General features: G+C 39.1%; 1 protein-coding gene across 23 annotated transcripts in view; it reads right to left on the bottom strand.

The window, feature by feature from the left end:
* The window catches only part of NRXN1 (neurexin 1), a 1,255,052-nt gene that overhangs the window by 166,063 nt on the left and 1,067,747 nt on the right, over nt 1-21,242 (bottom strand). For 13 of the 23 annotated variants that reach the window (XM_084623802.1, XM_084623813.1, XM_084623791.1 and 10 more), the window contains one exon: nt 187-276. The exons of the other annotated variants lie outside the window; for them this stretch is intronic. In XM_084623802.1, the coding sequence (XP_084479928.1) occupies nt 187-276 (90 nt within the window). The remainder of the gene's footprint in view (nt 1-186; nt 277-21,242) is intronic. 23 annotated transcript variants of the gene reach the window in all.

The raw sequence follows: 21,242 nt of genomic DNA, 5'->3' as shown, positions 1-21,242 counted from the left end.
CTAAAAATGTGTAGAAATTATTATACAAGGTATGCACATATTACTCTCTACATTTTACTGTTTTAAATTTGTTTTTAATTTAGTTTTACTGAAAATTTATTTTTATGTTTATTAGTGTTACAATGAAGTACTAGTTGGTTATGTTCAAATTATTTTTTATTTGAAGTTTTAATCAATGTTTTTTACCTTTGTCGAGTAGCCATTCATCAACTACTCGACCAAGTCGATATGGAATTCGCTGTCTAGCAATCGCCAGGCGCTCGTTATCATTGTTTCCTTTAAAGTTTAAAGAGACATTTCATTGGTTAAAATCTGTAAGGTCAAAGGTTAAAAGTTAATACTTAAAGCTTGAGCTATACAGTTGCCACATGATTTTTTGAAATTTGGAATTTTAAAAAGTGCTACCTAGAACATTTCATGTTTCAGACTTTTCATTCATTCATTTATTTTATTTTAGCAAACAAAATTATTCCTATGTTAATTGAAAATTAGAAATCTTCATTTGAGCTAGGTTATTAAACTTATGTTATAGACAGACCCAAAAAACAAATTTATACATCATATAATGGCTTTACAAAAAATGATCATTGACTTCAGGGTTTTGTCTTTTTTGATGTTTCTTATTAACTAGTTAAACATGTTCAGGTGAAACAGATTTATTTTTCAAAAGACATCCAACCTCTTACTCCAGGTTAGTCATTTAAAGAAGAAGAACACAAGCCTTAACCAACATCTATGGCACACTTACATCTGCAAATAGACCTGACAAAACTTATTTCCTAGTAAAAAAACCCCCAACATTCTCATTCATTTGATTTAAATAAATTCCAGAAGTTCAAATATGTGATAGAGAACAAATCAGATTATCCATTATTTTTACATTTTAACAGAGCCCAGTGACAACATATTTTACTAAGCAACATTAAGGCTTTGACAAAAGTGACTTCAGTGGTTGTCTATAGTAATCCTGTATCCAAAATGCGGAAGTGTTTAAAACTTTAGCTGCACTTTGTAGGGTTTCATAAGCTAAGAGCTAGCTAGAAGGAGAGACTGTGAAGTGTAAACTTCTCTATCTTGCAAACCTTTCCTGTCCCCGTTCTGCACAGAGAATTCCCTTTACTTTCAGTGAGAGCTCTACGGTAGAGTTGGTAGCAGACTATGGCCCCACATGATTAGAAATATACCAGCCTTTCTACAGATAATTTGAGGTTTACTTCGAATATTTATTTGTAATAACTGATCTGTGTGTTTTCATTATATAAGGTATATCAGAAATACTTGATCAATTTCTATAGTTTTTTACAAAAAAATTATTAGGAAAATGGTGAAACCAAATACTTTCTTCAATATAAAGTGCTTTTTGTTTAGATTGACAATACCTTTGTCTCACATGCATCGATAGAAACACATCAGTTTAAGTACCTGAGAAGTGGGCAAATCCAAAAGACTGAAAGACAGTCAAGGTGCCACAAGTATTCCTTTTATTTTAACTGGGGTCCTGTTCCATACTTGTACTTATTGATTTATATGTTCAAACTCCTATTGACTTCAGCAGGAGAAGGATTAAGCCCTATGTTTGAAATGGTAGATATAAAGCACTAATCTCCGAAGTGCGCAACATCTCTAATTGAAACTCAGTACCTGGCAGGATCTTGTTGCAAATTATCAATGAAAAATATTATCCAAATCAAAGCATCCAGTCCCATAACCTTTACTCAGGTAAGCAATATCTATGAAATCAACAGCAACATTCATAAAGTGAAGGATTGGATTTTAACTGTAGCCCTGGAAACAAAATCAGCTTCCATTCCAACAAGCAATTTTGGTTTATTTATTCTGCTGTTCTGTAAAACAGGCTATGACTTACCATGCTTCCTGTCTGCTTTGTACAGTTTAACGTGGATATCATTCATTGTGGCTGAACGTACAGCATCATGTTTTAGAAATTACCCCCTTCTTTACCTTCTCTTCATTATGCCATGTAAACTTCTATACACACTCTAATATTTGAAGAAAACACATCCACATAGCATTCTCCCCTGACTTCAAATACTTTTTGTATAAAACACTTCTGTTTTTTTCTTTTAAAATATTTCCCAAAAAAGGAAGCTATAGAGCAAAAGATTGCATTTTACTTTCATAACTTATCTTCATATTGTTGTGGACATTCAAAAAGTGGAATTTCTTCCTGATTATATGCCATGACCTTTTAACATTCCAGCTCTTCATCCTGGGCCTGAAGTTGCATTCTTTGTATATTCCCCAGACTTCAATGGAAGTTGGAGATGTTCAAGGAGTACCTGATGAAGCCTCATGTGAGCAACATGTGGAAAAAGGCATGTGGATTAATTTTTTCTGTTTGTCTTTCTGCATCTCCATTTTTTTTCATCTTTCGTAGTAATGGGGTATTGATTGATGTTTTCTCATATATCTGACCTAGCTGGATTTTCTTTAATCCTTGCTTATGTTTGGCATTTTTGAATGCTGCTTACATGGCTTTCATAGATGCCTTATCAATTGATTAACTAAATCAGTGAAAGGATATCCTACTTCCATGAATTTTCCCTTGCTTTCACACTAAAAACCGACCATAGTTTATACATTTAAAAATATTCTACCAAATCACTTGTAATAAAGGTTAGATTGTTCAAAATTGAGAGTTGTGAACTTAAGATCAAATTCAGCTCCTAATAAAGTCAAATCAAAGACTCTCATGGAAGTTGGATTAGTGTTTATGCATTGAACAGTCTCATTCGTTTCCATGGGACACTTTATGTGAGTAAATGTCCCCCAGTGTAAGTAATGGTCATTATGAAGAAACGTTTGCAATTTTATGATATGGGCAGACATATACTGGATATTATTTAATGGAAGGTGGATACCAATTCATTTATTTTTAACTTGCTTTCTAAAAGCTTATTTCATTTTAAAATCTTTGCAGTATACAGTGGGTGAAATACTGTGTCCCATTATCATGTTGTATGATCTGCAAATTATGCTGTAACTTATCTGCAGCAGCCATGCACCCTGGGAGCTAAATACAAATGAAAAGCAGGGTAATAACCATTCACTTTGTAAAGGTCAAATATAAAAATTATTGCTGATTACTTTAGCTCATCTTTCAAAAGAGTAAAAGTGCATAGTCAAATGTATTTTGATTTGGCAATACTAGATTAGTTTAAGTTTTCTTAGCAGATAATACAAAAGGAAGGGCTAAGGGAGATATGGTATGAAACTTCTCAAACTTTAGTTTAATGAAGAGTGCATAGGTTTAGAGCTGAAATAATTAATACCCATATTGGTGACTCAAATAGTAAATTAAAAAAAAATGACACCATGGAATCAATCAAGACAGTTACAAATGATGAAATGAAAACAGTGTAAAAACAAAATGAAAATCAGGCATAAAAGTTGTAATGGATACACATCTGTTTATCAAATGTTTCTTGCTGAACAATTAGGTTCAGAGTCTGAGCTGCGATAAATCTCCCTGAACTAAACAATGCTGTACAAATTTAACCATCTGATAGGAAACATGTTACAGTCTGACACATTGTTTCCCCCTGTTGCATTAATCTAAAAATTTTCAGACATATTTGTTTGTAGTCTTGTCTGCTGGTGTACTGAACAACATTGAATTTAATCACCAAGAAAATTCCCAAATAAAGTTATTTACATGCTATTATACTCTAAATAGAATTCTGGCTTTGAGTTTTTATATCTGTGAGCCTTTGTAAGCATTAAGAAATGCTAAAGAAATGTTTGTCAACAGTAATTCACTGGAAATAACTTATGTGCATAAACTTTAATTTTAGATAGGCCTTTGAATGTCTAGCACAAAATTTCTTGCTGATATAGGTGAGACTTCTTTGATAAAAATAGGAATTAAAAATGACCACTCAAGGTTTGCACAGTAACATTGTCTAGTCTGATTGAATTCTAGATGGCTTAATTTTTCTAACAGATAGACAATATTTTGTCACACTGTAGTGTATTAATTCTGTATGAACAAGTAGACTTCAAGGGAATAACAGTAATTTCAAAGAATCAAGGTAAGGAGAGAGGAGCAACAAAAGTCAAAACTTTCCGTCATATCTAAATCTTGTGGTGAGATTGAGAAGAAGCAATCCAAAAACTCTTAATCATACCTTTGCATCTACAGGTCAGTGGGGTCAGGCTGACTATGTGAACTTCACTAATGTGTATTTTATCTCCTCCCAATTTATTATATTTTCAGTGCTGAAGTGTAATTCTATTTTGTTCTCTGAAATAAAGGTGTCAGTTATTGATGTGAAATAGTAGCATCCTTGAAGAAGAATAAGTAAGAAGGTTGAAAATTGAGAGTCTGTGAAGAACAACTTAAAGGGTAGAGAATATTTTGTTTCTTTGTAACAGCCCTTTACTTGTCAGACAAATTCCCCCTATTAATTACAGTGAGCTACTAGGCAAATAAATAAAATGGGATTATAAAGAGAACTAATAACCCTATCATTGTTTTTGGAAAAACAAAATCCTTAACTTGCTTGCTAAGGGCCTGGGTCTTATGGCAAAGTTCATGTTGACATCAATGGGATGCTTGGGAGAATAAGGGCTGAGAGTGATATTGTCTGTTCAGCTTACACAAAAGGGAAAATCTGACAGAAAAGAGCTAAGGGGCATGAGAAAGGGGTAATGGTGGCTCCATGGCAGTCTCCTGAAAAAGCCTCTCAGCCTCCAGTTTATAAGATGCTCAATACAGTCATGGGGCTAGCCTATGGAATAGGGACCATGCTCTAGTGATGGTCACTGATAGCCTGTGCTAAAGTTCTCCTGATTAATAAAATATGGGTTAGATTTTCAGAGGTGTTTAAATCCAGCTACTAATTTTGCCATCATGGCTACAATCAACTGAGGGTGCAAAGGATAAAATTTAAACCTCTAGCTATCTGATCTGCAATAACATTCACATTCACAATTCATTGTGCACCTGTAATTTGACTCCCACAAACAAAAGAAGATGTGGTATTGCAGGCACTATCAATTGCAGGCACAAGTGTTTAACTATGTGGTTTGAATCTGAAATTGTAACACTGGCAGTCACATTAACTCACATGGTAACACTGCATATACATCTGATTCTGTGGACAACACAGCAGGTGCAATATTACAAGACTTGAAAAAAAAACATATATTTATGCATTCAATGTTATTATAACAATGCAAATTTGGTACTTGCTGTAAGGTATATTCAGCTTACCAGCTCATGGAAATTCTGTAAAGCCTTACTCAGATTCAGGTGAAAATGTAATTATCTTCTTTGAGCCTGACTTAGCGAAGTCAATGAGTCTGACCTAGTGAGCAAAGTTACTCATCTGTGTAAGTGTTTGTAGGATTGGGTCCTTTAGCACGGGATATGCTATTCCACACACCTGCTTCTTCCAATGCAATTGCATGATTACGTACAACATTAGGGGGAGTCTAATTAATATCCTCAGCTAGCCCTATAGCTTCCTAAAGTTAATGTGGTCCCTTCCTGAAACTATCAGGTCCCCATCTGCCCTCAGGCACTGAAAGCTGTGTATCCAAGATATAACTTTCCTTCTTCTCCAATGCTTAAGGGAAAGCAGATGCACGCCTCTAGGTTATAATGTTTCTTCCTGTTGGCCATCTTGAACAGACATGTCAATCAGCCAGGGGAGACAATTCGAGGGAGAAGCAGCTCTAACGTTAGTTAAAGCAAGTGTAGCAAATAAATAAGGGACAAATTCTACAAAGCTTGCTCACCTAGCATAGTATCTTTCTCCGCAAGTAGCCCCATTAAAGCTAATGGAACCACTCATCTAGAAGAGGGCTATTCAGTATGAGCAAAAATGTCAGAATCTGGCCTTAAGTAAATAGATGGAATAAAATAAAACATCAGTATGTGGCTGTAGATGGGGCCTAAACAAACAAATAATTTACATTTAAAAAACCAATACATATCAGATGGACCACAGTCTGCACCCTGAATTCATTAGCATGAGCTCTTCAACTCCATGATCATGCCATACATGCCCATTCAATGGAACAGTTTAATAAAGAGGGGAATGTGTATTGATGCTGAATAGCCAGATAGGATGCACTATAGACACTATAGTGTCTATCAGGCATTTCAAATTAAAAACACACCTAGAAAATAAGATTCTGAAGGATTTTCCCCCTCCATTTTCTTATTTATTGCCATCATTTTCCTACAATTTGTGAAAACATATGAATGTATCACCAATGCTAACCTCTGACCAGTGCTTTAGTTGTGTATTCTGGGAAAGGAGTGCTCAGAATTTGCTCTTTTCAGTGCTTTATCCTCAAGATTTTAATTTTAATTAAATTTTAATAAAGAAGCTGTCTAAATCCTTTCCATTTATCCAAACGCCTTCCTTCCCTGAGCCATTTAGGAAGCAATTCAGATAAAATAGAATTCTGTGCTCAAAGATTCATGATATTGCAAAACCAAAATCCAATCAATTACGATTTTGCAAAATCAAAAGCAGTACCACCCTTGATTTTACCAGTTTCCTATCAGAGTATCACAGATTTCTATGGTCCTTTTCACCCTAAAGTATCCCCAAATGCTCGATAAAGAACAATAGATACCTAAACAGAAATTACTTCCCCCACCATAGTGAAATGCAGTCACCTCTGGGGTGGAATACAATGGCTTTTTGGCAGCATAAAATACCACTACACAACACTACTCAGCAAAAAGCAAAGAATCAGATTGTGTTGAAAATTGGCCCAGTTATTTGACATACTGAAACAATGAGATTTGTCACATGGTTGCAATTCCATATTACCACCACTGACCCTAAACATTGTACTTTAACTTCTTATGTTCACCTACAGGCTCTTTGCTTCGTGCTTGCATATGGAATGTGCCCTCAGCTTAGACCATTTTTAAAACATTTCTAATGACATCACTGCAAACACTTAGTAACCTTTTGGTACATTCCTATGAGCTCAAACCAGCCACCTTCTGGTGAGTGTTTTGATTTTGATATTTTTCCACTGGATTAATTAGTGATTCAAGTAAGAGTGTGTTCTTCCTGACTCATGTTTCATCAATATAATGTGATGTCTTCCTTTGTTTGTCTAGTGCTCCAACCTTCGTGTTCAGAGGTTTGTGTATTATATCTAAAGCAAGCGAGAGATGATGAAAAGCAACAATGAGATAAGAAAACATAGGGCCTAGTCTGATAAATTAAAGGTCATATTGTGTTATCAAGCTTTCTAAAAAGATCCTTTGTACTGATTGTGCAGCATTTAAGCAGCTAATGTTGTATGGCTGGTGCTAAAATAAGCAGCAAAATTGATAGGCATCATTAAGGAGCAAGATTAAAGTATAAAAAATGAATTGTTACCAGTACACTACCATGCCCCACATCATCCTCTGAGTGACATTTTGCTGTTCTGTAAGGTATTAGGACTCTGAACTGTTTCTAAACCATAATGTTACCCTTCCTATAGGACTTTATCCAGAAGTCAACTACAGAGTGTTTCTTATTCAAAGCTTTTCAATGGCTGAAAAGCAAAGAATAACATGATCCTTGTCTTCAAAGGCTATTTCAAACCTATTGTCCTTAAAATTAGCTAGGATTGAGATAGTAACCACCAAACATGACAATGGGACATCACCCGGGTAGCTATCTCATTTTATATTGCCAGAGAGCTGTTATACAGAATGTCACTCGACAGAAATAATACTCACATTATATAAATGAACAATGGCAAAAGAGAAACATTATGTTCAACTCTTATTTTATATTCCCATCAATCAGTATCCCCACGATTATCTCATATTCAAGTAGAAATCATCAGTGAGTAAGAAAGATCTTATTAACTGCACACAAGTTTCCTAATTAAGTTTAACTGTATTACAAGTGCTAAGGACAGAATATGACACAATTGTTAGAGGGTTATTGCTCAAATTGTTAAATTGTATTATGATCAGTGAAAAAAATTATTAAAAGTTGCATATGTGTGTGTATATATATATATATTCATTATTTCTGGATCACAAGATAAAATAATTTCAAATGGAAAAATCACTCTCTTGGGGAAAAATTCTGCTCTCGGGTTGCACAGTTTGTATGTGAGAACAGAATTTGGCCCTCAGTTGTATTAAATAAAGCTACTACAGTTGAACTGGTCTAGTAAACTATGTTTGGAGGCAACATAGGGTTCTGTGAACATTAGTGCAGACACATAAAGCATAATTTCCCTATCATTACATGATTAGTGACATAAAAATAAAAAGAAATCCAAAATAATCAGCATCAACCCTAGCTAACAGGGAATAGGATAAAGTGGATGCAATTGGGAAAATGAAAAATGTTGATTCTATTTTCGTTCATGATGCATGTTAATGCTAGTGAGTTAGCCACCATTATTCCGCAATGAACTGGGCCATAGAGGTGCTTTGTCACAATCACTACATCTGTCCTAAGCTGTGTCAGCTCATTCTCCAAGAGTTATGCATGATTACACACAAGCCAACTGAAACAACAAAAGAGAGGTCATTATTTGGACAAGCCCTTGCAAAGCAAAAAGCCAAAGGCACCCATACTGATAGAAAATGGCATTTAGGAGATAAAAATCTGTTCCGTGTCAGCAGCACAGCAAAAGAAGTAGCCCTTGGCCAAAGCAAGCTTTAGACTTTCAGCTATGTCTAAAAGTGGCATTTCAATTTGTGTATTTATGCCTTGCAGATATTTTACTATAAAAGAATAATCTGTTTCAAATGGAAAGGTTTAAACTTGTACACACTTTTTTTTAATGCTTTTGGCAGTGTATAGCAACAGAAACTGTAAATAATAGAAACAGATGCTCAGCAAGATAAAACAGAGGAGTACTTTAGTACTGAAGTACTGTAATGAGCAGTCCATCACGCAATGGCATAATGGCTGTGGGTGGACTCCCAGTAGTGATTTACTTTTATCTGCTAACAAGTGAAATAATCCTGGTTTCCTACCAAAAAAGATGCCAGTAACATTTTCCATATCAGCTAATGTGTGGTGTCTACAGTTCTGGTATATTTTATGAAGTGTGATTCATTTATTTCATCTGTGAGAAGGTATTTGCATCTAAGGAAATGTTTATCAGTCTGATTAAAGATATACATTTAGGCCTCTAACCTGCAAGCTGCTCCATGCAGTTGAACTCCTTCACAGCCTCCAAGAAGCCTTATTGTCAGGGAGGGATCTGTCCACAAAGAGCAGCTGGTGGACAAGGGCTTTTGGGCTAAATTCTGTCCAGATTTATATCCTGGGTATAATAATTTGGTTCTCATTTATTTTTAAGGCTTACTTACTGTGAGTGAATGCACCCCTGTAGTCAGACCCTACACACTATTGTAATAACCTTTGTACAAAATATGCCTTGTGAAGTATCATTTGAAAACTAATACTCACTGGTCAATAATAGCATGGTGACATGTATGTAGCAACACGATATGTAAAATTATTAGCATAATATAATATAAAGTATAAGTAATGTAAGTAATGTAATGTAGAAGCGGAAATTATAACTGAAATGTGGTTACAAGACAGGTCTGGGCAGTGGACAAACCTGTTTCTCGAAGACAAAGGACAAGACATCCTCACAGTGGGAATGAACTTTATCTCGGGATAAACCTCAGAAAAATGCATTTCAAAGGAAGACTGGACTACAAAGCGAGTGGCAAAAACACCCCAAAGTCTCTCTCTCTCTCTCTCTCTCTCTCTCTCTTTACTAAGAAGACAAAGGAAATAGCCATTTGACTTTGGGAGAGATCTTGACCTGAAATTTGGTCAGCCCTGTTGCTGGGAGCATGTGGTGAGGATTTGATCTTGAATCAAGTCTAGTTTGTTAAGTTTTAGCACTGAAAAGCATGTTATCTTTAGTGACATTTCTGACTTTAATGCCTTGTACTTGTACTCACTTAAAATATATCTTTTTGTAGTTAAATAAACTTGCTTTATTCTTTAATCAAACTAATCCAGTGTTGTGATTAAACTGGGCAGTGTGATAACTCCATTTAAAGAAGCAAATGGTTGGATATTGTTCCCTTACAGGAACAATGGACCTAAAATGGACTGGAACTGTCCTTGAGAGGACTGGACCATGCAGAACACATGTTTTGGGGGAAAATTCAAAACTGGGAGTGTGTTGGGGTCACCCTGCAAGTAATAAACTGTTGTTTGCTGAAAGAATGTGGCTGTTTGCTGAAAGGCTGCTGGGGTCAGAACTGCTAGAGAAGGGTTGTGTTTGTGCACGGACACTCAGGATATGATCTGCATGCTGTCACATTGTTTGTGAGCAGCCCAGGTGGGAGCTACAGCATCATAGCATTGTGAGGCACCTGATATTGCAGGGCAGGGGCGACACAACTCCTGATTGTTCTGGATTGCAAACCGGAATGTCATACTTGTCATATCATCTATGCATTAAATATTATGCATTTATCATAAGACATGATTACCTATGTGTTGCAGAAGAAATGGAGGTGGTAGGCACTGGCTCCTTAGTTAGGTGTTAGGCATCTTAGACTAGCTCCTTAGATAGGAATATACCTAGACATACTCTGCAAAGCCTGTTTGAAATCCCCCATCTCACTAATTTTTCATAGACAAGATTTTGGTTTGAAAATATTTATGCTTCATCTCAGACTTTTTTAGGGGGGAGGGAGCGAGGGGATGTTGGAAAAGGCCTCAGAAGCTTGGGAATTAGAGAGCATGGACATTTTATTTTTCCTTGAGATTTGTATTAAAAACAACACTGGAAGCTATTGCAGTGAAATGGCCTGAATTTCCACGTTAAAACTTCTTCTCCTGTAATTATGCTTGGAAGGATGACATTTTTATCAGTAAGTGTTAGTAAAAGTTGATTTCACCGTACACACACAAACCAATGAAAAAATATTCCCATCAGTAATAATCAAAATTTACAGATAGGCTATGTAAGAAAAATGCTGCTTGAGCACTTTGTAGAGTTTGATTTAAATATGTTTACTTTTGTGTATTTTGACATGGGATGTTAATAATTTGTGTTTTAACGGTTAGAAATATTTAACTTTTTTGAATCTCAACAGCTACTGCCATTAAATAATTATTGTCTGATCTCTCAATAATATCCTGTAACTGTGAAAATTTAAATAGATAAAAATAGAAAAAAATGCTTAAAAATAAACATCATTATCTATCAAAATTTTATATATAAATTGACCTTTGTCAAGTCTACCTATAATACTTCCTAAACTTCAGGGCTTGGGTAGTTATTTTTTAGGGGGAAAATGAAAAATAACAGTTATCACCTTCCTGAGAACCACATGCAGATTGGACCCACCATGGGCAGATATTCTTCTCTCTCTGCAAATGGGGCAGAGAGGCCATTTGTGGGGAAAGGAATCTGTACAGGGGTAGTGGGACGGGATGGGCTGGAGGAAATAAGAGAGGGACAGGGAACCCACTTACATAGAAATTTAGTCCCTGACTCACACAGCACTTAAACACATGTTTAACATTAAGCCTGTGAGTAGTCCTTTTAAACCAGGGATCTCAAATTCAAATCACTACGAGGGCCACATGAGGACTAGTACATTGGCCCGAGGGCCGCATCACTGAAATCTTTTCATACAATGATACAAAAGTATAGTAAAAAATGAAGAGTAATATAGTATGCTATTAAAAGTCAATGTATTAACTTTTTTTAAACTGTAATGTAAAGAGGAATTTTAATAAAATAGAAACACTCAGTAATGTTTGAAGCTTGGCTGCCAGTGAAGTCAGCGCCTATGGCAGGCAGCAGGAAATAACTCCATGGGCCACGTGTGGCCCGCGGGCCGCATGTTTGAGACCCCTGTTTTAAACTCAATGGGGCTGTTCCTGTGCCTAATATTAAGCATATGCTTAAGTGCTTTGCTGAATCAGAGCCAAAACAAATCTTCTCCAGGCTGCTGATCCCTCCTCTGGTGGTTCCAGAGAGCAGTAGGAGTAAGATAGTCCTGCATTGTCTGGGAGCCAGAGGCGAAGGCAGAAGGTCCCAAAGTGAGGTCTTACATGCAGATAGCCCTGACCTCCAGCAGATGAGCCCAGGTCAACAGGTCCCACCTCTCTCCCAAAATCCTTTCCCTTGGGAGAGGCTACTCTGTATTAAAAGAAGTAAAGCTAAATTGCAAAGGTAAGTAGTTGGGCACATAAATCTATGCAGGCACATAAATCTATGCAGGCACTTAAATCAATGGCTTGATTTTCAGAGTGAATCTGTGATGAATTATTGAAATACAAAGCAGTCTGTATTGAACCATTTAAGTCCCTGTGAATCTGCAAGGAAATATTTAAGCAGTAGGCAATCACCAATACTTTTAATTTTTCCTTTTCTTTTACAAAATCCATTTGCAAGTGCATGCATATAAAAAAAAGTAAACTCTGCTCCTCCTTTAAAATACTTACAGAAGTTAAATAGGAAAATGAATATAATCTGTGAAAGAAAATGGCTCTGCTGATACAATTTACAAATTCACTCTTTCTCAGGAAACTACTCGACCTTTTTAATGATAGATTGAAAAACAGTATGTTAAAAAAAATTGGTAAGGATATTAGCATCTTCCCTGCTTTATAAATTCAAGTATCTTTATTAACACAAAGCACTAATGCATGATTAAAATATGATGCAATACACTATTTAAGTATTAGGTATTTTTATCTTTAAAGGCTTGGTGCTATGATAAAATATTAAATAAACATATAGCTCCAAACAGACAGTATATTAACAGGAAAAATGTTCAAGATTCTTTAGTAATAAAATATTAATGACTTTCTTGGTTTAATAAATGTATATAGAATTCACAGGAAACAACATATCCTATCATCGATCCACACTCATAACTTCAAGTGAAATTATTGGCTTGAAATCAATAAGTAGCCGGCACAGTTTCAACATAGTAAGCTGGGAGTTACACTGATTATTCTCATTGTTATTAATGCATACACATAGAAGATGCTATTCCCTTGTACAAAACTGAACATTTACACTCAGGACTTTAGCAAGAACTTAGAAATCAATGTTCAGGGCTAAGACTGAAATATACCCACTTAAGATTTAAAAGATAGCTGATCATTAAAGGTGGGTTACTACTATCAATAAAGCAAAATATTAAATACCCATTATTGATAAAATCAGAAGGCCATCCCATTTTGATTTGTGTACAGAAAATTAATGGTCATTCTGCCTATGGAGTAATAGCAGGTAACAAAGGTAGAATGACAGAGGAATTCATAGAATATCAGGATTGGAAGGGACCTCAGGAGGTCATCTTGTCCAACCCCCTGCTCAAAGCAGTACCAATCCCCAATTTTTGCCCCAGATCCCTAAATGGCCCCTTCAAGGATTAAGCTCATAACCCTGGGTTTAGCAGGCCAATGCTCAAACCACTGAGCTATCCCTCCTCAGGGAGAGCCATTCTCTTTGGCTGAGACCTTTTGAGATGGTGCTTACATCTGAGGATTTTATTAATCTCAACAAGACTTTGACTTAAGTCTGCAGATGAGAATTTAACTATTTCACTGCTCATCATTTTAGAAGAAACATCCACCTACTTTGGGATTATGAATGTGACTGGGTAGTATTTCTGGTGGGGTATGGGAGGCAAAAATTGCACCTACATACTTTCTTTACACATTTGGCTTCAGCATCCACACCTTGTCATTTCCTGATTTTTGAGTGATTAGCAGTGCATTCTTAACATTCTCTTAAGGTTATGTCTACACTACGAAATGAGGTCGAATTTAGAGAAGTCGATTTTTTAGAAAGTGATTTTATACAGTCGATTGTGTGTGTCCCCACACTAACGCACTAAGTGCATTAAGTCGGTGGAGTGCGTCCACAGTACCGAGGCTAGCGTCGACTTTCAGAGAGTTGCACTGTGCGTAGCCATCCCACAGTTCCCGCAGTCTCTGCCGCCCATTGGAATTCTGGGTTAAGCTCCCAATACCTGATGGGGCAAAAACATTGTTGCGGGTGGTTTTGGGTACATGTTGTCAGTCACCCCTCCCTCCGTGAAAGTAATGGCAGACAATCATTTCACGCCTTTTTTCCATGTGGGTACCATACTACTTTCAGCAGATGGTGCAGTAGGACTCTAACCGTCATCATCATCATCCACCGCTTCTGCTGCCACTCTGCTCTCCTGGTGCTCTCGCAGGGCTGCTTCTGCTGCAACTCTGCTTGGCTGCTCTCGTCTCGCCACACCTCGGCAAGCATGCAGCCCACTCAGCTGTTGTGTCCTGGCAGCAGATGGTGCAGTAGGACTGCTAATCGTTGTCATTGTCATCCACCACTTCCGCTGGCACTCTTCTCTCCTGGTGATCTCACGGGGCCACTTCCACTGCAACTCTGCTCAGCTGCTCTTGTCTCGCCATACCACGGCAAGTGTGCAGCCCCCTTAGCTGTTGTGTCCTGGCTGCAGATGGTGCAGTAGGTCTGCAAAACTGGTCAACCAACCAGGGCCAGTGCAACCACTAGGCGAACTAGGTGGTCGCCTAGGGCGCCAAGTGGTTGGGGGCGGCCAAAAGTGCGCTCTGGGGAGGCGGTGGAGCGGAAGTGAGCTGGGGCAGGGGGGCACGGGGAGGGCCGCCTGCAGCAAGTAATGGGGGGGCAGTGCACAGGAGAACTGCTCCCCGCCCCAGCTCACCTCTGCTCCGCCTCCTCCCTGAGCACGCATTCCCGCTCTGCTTCTCTCCCTCCCAGGCTTGTGTGCCAAACAGCTGATTGGTGCCACAAGCCTGGGAGGCGGGAGAAGCGGCGGCGTGCTCAGGGAGGAGGAGGAGCAGAGGTGAGCTGGTGCGGGGAGTTGCCATACGGCTCCCCGGGCCAAGGGAGGGGGAGGCGGGGAGTTGCCGCACGGCTCCCCAGGCCGAGGGGAGGGAGGGAGGGACGGGGCGGTGGGGAGCTGCTGCAGGGCTGGCGGAGGGGGTGGGCGCGAGGTGGACGTTTCGCCTAGGGCGTGAAGCATCCTTGCACCGGCCCTGCATCCAACCACCGCTTCCCTGCAATCCTGCTGTCCTGCAGATGCCAAACCACGGCAAGAATGGAGCCCCCTCAGATCACCATGGCAGTTATGTGCATTGTAAACACCTCACGCATTATCGTGCAGTATATGCAGAACCAGAACCTGCAAAAAGAGGTGAGGAGGTGATGGCAGCGTGATGACAAGACTGATAAGGACATGGACACAGACTTCTCTCAAAGCACGGGCCCCGGCAATTTGGCCATCCTGGTGGCAGTGGGGCAGGCTCATTCTGTGGGATGCCGATTCTGGGCCTGGGAAACAAGCACAGAGTGGTGGGACCGCATAGTGTTGCAGGTCTGGGATGATTCCCAGTGGCTGCGAAAATTTCGCATGCATAAGGGCATTTTCATGGAACTTTGTGACTTGCTTTCCCCTGCCCTGAAGTGCAAGAATACCAAAATGAGAGCAGCCCTCACAGTTCACAAGTGAGTGGCGATAGCCATCTGGAAGCTTACAATGCCAGACAGCTACCGGTCAGTCAGGAATCAATTTGGAGTGGGCAAATCTACTGTGGGGGCTGCTGTGATCCAAGTAGCCAACGCAAACACTGAGCTGCTGCTATCAAGGGTAGTGACTCTGGGAAATGTGCAGGTCATAGTGGATGGCTTTGCTGCAATGGGATTCCCTAACTGTGGTGGGGCATCTGGGTGAGCAGGCTATGGAACTTGGGGAGGAGGGTGGTTGGTTACACAGGGCCTGCAGTGGCAGTCTGTGCCTTTCCTGCACCTCAACTATATACCAGAGCATATCAGTTTGATCCTCCAGTAGCCTCAGAATTGCATCCTGCCTCCTTTCATCATGCTGCCACCACCTTTCCTTTTGATCCTGCCACCTCTCCTGTTGCTCCAGCCTCCTGTCCTCGTGTTCACTTTGTGCTTTCCTGGACTCTGCCATTGTCTGCCTCCACACATTCTGCTGGGCTCTTTCAGTTTGGGTGGATTGCATGCGAGAACAAGTCATTGTGAGTGTGGTTTTTTTGCATTTGTATCTGCACTAGCCTCTGAGATGGAGATGCTAGTTGCAGCATTGAAACATTTGCAGCTGCGGGAGGAAAAAAAGGGAGATTAAAATTGAAAAAGACCCATTGGCCATTTAAAAGGAGAGTCTGAAGTTTTCGGGTTAACGTGCAGCACAACCCAACTAACCCCCCCGCCCCCACACACACACACACACACAATTCTCTAGGATGATCACTTCATCCCTCCCCCCACTGCGTGGATAACAGCAGGGATGATTTCTTTTCAGCCACAGGCAAACAGCCCAGCAAGAATGGCCACCTCTGATGTCCCCTAAATAAAATTCCCCTATTTCAACCAGGTGACCATGAGTGAGATCACTCTTCTGAGGATAACACAGAGAGATAAAGAACGGATGTTGCTTGAATGCCAGCAAACACCGGGACCACACGCTGCCACGCATTCTTATGCAATGATTCCAGACTATGTGCTACTGGCCTGCCATAGTAACATGTCCTACCATGGAGGACGCAATAAGGCTGCCCTCCCCAGAAACCTTTTGCAAAGGCTTTGGGAGTACCTCCAGAACAGCTTCATTGAGATATCCCTGGAGGATTTCCGCCCAGTCCCCAGATACGTTAACAGACTTTTCCAGTAGCTGTACTGGCCGTGAATGCATCCCAAGTCTTCAGGGCAAATTAATCATTAAACACACTTGCTTTTAAACCGTATATTATATTTACAAAGGTACGCTCACCAGAGCTGTCTTCTCCGCCTTCAAGGTCTGGGAGCCCAGGTTGGCAGGGTTGAGAGGGTGATAAACCGGGTTGGCTCCAGGGTGATAAAACACTTCCTGGCTGTTGGGGAGAACGGTTTCTCTGCTTGCCTGATGTGAGCTATCTCCCCCTCATCATCATCTTCCTCATCCCCAAAATCCTCATCCCTGTTGTGTGAGACTCCCTCCTTGCAGGTGTCCACAGACGGTCGGGGGGGGAGGGTGGGCAGTGGTAGGGGCACCTCCTAGAATTGCATGCAGCTCATCATAGAAGCGGCATGTCTGGGGCTCTGACCCTGAGCGGGCATTTGCCTCTTGCATTTTTTGGTAGGCTTGCCTAAGATCCTTAAGTTTCATGTGGCACTGCTGCGGGTCCCTGTGATAGCCTCTGTCCTTCATTCCCTTGGAGATTTTTTCAAATATTTTGGCATTTTGTCTTTTGGAGTTCTGATAGCATGGATGCATCTCCCCACACAGCGATCAGATCCAGTACCTCTCATTCAGTCCATGCTGGAGCTCTTTTGCGATTCTGGGACTCCATGCTCACCTCTGCTAATGAGCTCTGCATGGTCACCTCTGCTGATGAGCTCACCACACTGGCCAAACAGGAAACGAAATTCAAAAGTTTGCGGGGCTTTTCCTGTCTACCTGGCCAGTGCATCCGAGTTCAGAGTGCTGTCCAGAGCAGTCACAATGGAGCACTGTGGGATAGCTCCCGGAGGCCAACACCATTGAATTGCATCCACACTAACCCAAATTCGACCAGGCGATGTTGATTTCAGCACTAATCCCCTCGTCAGGGAGGAGTACAGAAATTGATTTTAAGAGCCCATTACATCATCAAAAATGGCTTCGTTGTGTAGATGGGCGCAGGATTAAATCAATCTAACGCTGCTAAATTCAACCTACACTCGTAGTGTAGACCAGGGCTCAGAGACACACAACTTCAGTGGGATTTTGCATGAGACAAGAATGCAAGACTGTGACTCTAAGCTGAAAAACACTTGGGGATCAAAACATCTGTAAAGTAATAGTATATCCGATGTTCTGATATTTTAAGAATGCATACCATACACAACCATAATTAAATGAAACCTTTAGCATCGTGTGGCCTTTTGAACAGAGCACATTTATTTTTCTGTAATTATCTCTCTCCCTTTTAGGCAGCCACAACCCTGAAGTTATAAATAAAGTAGCCCATTATTGCTTACCGCTTATTATGGCTTATCAGTTTTGTATTTAGGGAAAATCAATTTTGCCTTTATGTGTACAACTTTTTGTTTCATATTCGACTTTTTAGTGCCCACTAAACTTAATGCAGCACTAAAGACAAAAGTTTATAGGCCTGATTCAGATATCAATTACACCAATTTATCTGTGCAATTCCACTGCCTTTAATTGAGTTGCTCCAATTTACGTGGGTGAGAGACCAGAAACAGGTTCACTGATTGTAAAGAAATAGTAGTAATTGTGCCTCTGGTACACAGGTGTATGTTAAACCTCTACATAAACTTTATTGGAGATTGGGCATTATCCGGAATGTGACAATTGCTGAGTTTATAAGATCATTAGATCAGATAAATCACGGAAGCCATCCATTTTTTCCTGATGGATGGGATATGCTGCCAAAATGACCCTCCAGTTCAGAATAACTACTATGCCTTACTTTGAATCAAGGTAATTTACTCCTGGAAAGATCAAAAAGAAGAGACAGGCTCACAGATTTTTTTTAATTGTATGATATGATTAAATAATGCTGCAGAATTGGTTACAATGGAGTTGCCATTTTGAAAACATGGAAATCTAAAGGTTCAGAGAATCATAGAATATCAGGGTTGGAAGGGACCTCAGGAGGTCATCTAGTCCAACCCCCTGCTCAAAGCAGGACCAATCCCCAACTAAGGTCTCCTTTGTTAAATATGCTTTTCTTGCTTAACTGGCAAGGTTTCAGACTGTGCCAAGGCTATATATGCTGCAGTGGAAGGAGCTTGATGTAATATAAAGAAAAAGAGTCAAGAGTGGTGATACAAGAGAGATGAAGCTGCATGGTGCATGTATGCATGTGCACTCAAGTGAGAGATGAATATCTTCATGGACCCCTGAGTACCTTAGGATAGGTCTCTTGAAATTTTATCTGGAACAAAGCAGAGTGTCATTTTGCCTATTCTGATATGAATTATAGTGCCTGTTTTGGAATTAGTTAGCTTAATAGAAGTTCTTGACCTGAAGACAATTGTGATTGTCAGAGAAATGTGATACCATTCTGCTGTCACATTTCACAACACCAGTAAAATATAACCAGGAACTCATGTACAAATGTGACCAAAATAAGAACACCTCATGTTTGGGGGAACAACTCAAATACAATGTTATTATATATGAATTAATTTTGTGTTTCATATTTTAGATAAGAAATTGTTTGGCTGAAGGGCTCAGCACAGCACTGATTTGTGCTGTCCTGAGAAAGGCTCAGGTCTCACAGCAACCTGAGGGTTGCTCCAGGAATTAACAGAAACTAGCTCCATCACAAAAGTGACATGTTTAATTTGGGTAAAGAGTGCACCTATTATACTGCTCTCTTGCATACTCTATTGGCTGACATTGGCACGTCATTAATATAAGGCTTAGTGCAACTTGCATGCTCTCCCATTAGGTAAGTGGTCTAGAATTAGGGTCAAAGGCCTAATGCTGCAAGTCCTTACTCATGAAAGAAGTCCTTACTTACTCACAAGAAGTACCACTGAAGTCAATGGGGAATAGGGGATGAGATAGGGAGGAGGGAGACCTGTGTTCTATGACTCACTGTACAACATCGAGCAAGCAAGCTAAAGGTACAACTGGAAAATAGGGATAATGATATTTACCCTCCTTTTCAAAGTGCTCTGCTTTTCACAGATGAAATGCACTATCTAAATGCTAGCTTGTATTATCTGCAGGAGAGATTAGATGACACAGAATCCAATATGATAAATTAAGTGACTACAGATTTGCAGAATGAGGCCCCCAAATCTATTCTCCTTATTCACACAAGTGAGCCCACTGATGTCAGTGTAAATACTCATGCGAGTAAAGTGAACAAGATAGATGAGGTCAGGTTGAAAAGGATAGAGAAATAGAGCATATTCCGTGAAATAAATAAATAAAATACAGCTGGGGGATTGGCATTGGTCTATAATTTTGTCCTGATGCCTGTGGCTTTCATATGGGGAAAGAAAATAATTGCAGAATTAATGCCCCAAAATACAAATATGCATTTATGTGAATCCAAAAATATGAAGGAAGCTGTAAGGTAACTAAAATGTTTGACAAAATACTTGATTTACTACTGCTTTTTTCTTTTCATTTATGAAACTCCTCCAGATTTGGCTAAGCAATTTTAATATACCCCACTGGGTTTTGTAAATCATGAAATGATGAGGTAAATGTGAAATATGTGATGGTAAGGACATTAAACAGATTACCGCTGAAGAAAAGATTCACCACATATGGCTGATATTTCAGGCTTTGCAGTCTGACTTAAGGAAATCATTAACAGACAGTGGTCTTCCTCAGATACCTCTAATACGTCCAGTGGGACTAGCTGTTACAGAAGCTTTCCTTATAGATCTTGTGATTCTTGGGAGCACTGTTTAATTCCCCCCTGCCTCCCATTTCCTCTAACCATTATAGGAATCCCCAGGGACCCTGTGATGTTGTTAAGAAATTCAGTTTCCACCTCATGCCATACCTAATTACTATAATCAGTTATATTTACCATCCCTTGTCATAAAGCAAAAATGAACACAAATCTGTTTCTTCTATTTTATAACTGTTCTTTATGAAAACTGCTCATTTGACATTTTCTTCCTCCTTCTTTACTAGAAGCATTGTGTCATTTTATTGTATTTAACTGAAATATGTTATACCTTCTGTGATAAAGTAATGACAACCAAACCACATATTTTATCAAAATCTGAATTTAATTACACAATCTATCAAGTCTAAGAAGGGATGAACCTTTGCATTTTACCAGGATATCTATGATGAAAGAAAAGAAAAGAAAAGAAAAGAAAAGAAAAGAAAAGAAAAGAAAAGAAAAGAAAAGAAAAGAAAAGAAGATAAGATCTGTTTGCAGACTCAGAGAAACATTATTATTTAGCATTATCTGACAGAAAATTCTGATAATCTGTCAAATTAAAAAGATGATTTGACGAAATTTATTGAAACAACTTTTCAAGAAGAGACTTACTCAAACTCTTGTTTGGACAGTAGCCAGCCTCTTTAAATAAAAATGATTGAAGGATAGAAATTTTGTAATCTTTTAAAGCTTTTTTTTTTCATTGACCTTATATCAGTTTCAACAGAAGATGACCTAACAAAATATGAGGGGAAAGTGCACTGCTATTTTTATTATCACCAACCACTGACATGATCTGTGAAATGACATTGAAAAAGGGTCCTAATCTCACAC

This window comes from Lepidochelys olivacea (assembly GCF_965140295.1).
Source record: "Lepidochelys olivacea isolate rLepOli2 genome assembly, chromosome: 3".
NCBI lineage: Eukaryota > Metazoa > Chordata > Testudines > Cheloniidae > Lepidochelys > Lepidochelys olivacea.
The sequence above is the reverse complement of the archived record's forward strand: the minus strand, read 5'-3'. Positions and strand labels throughout refer to the sequence as shown.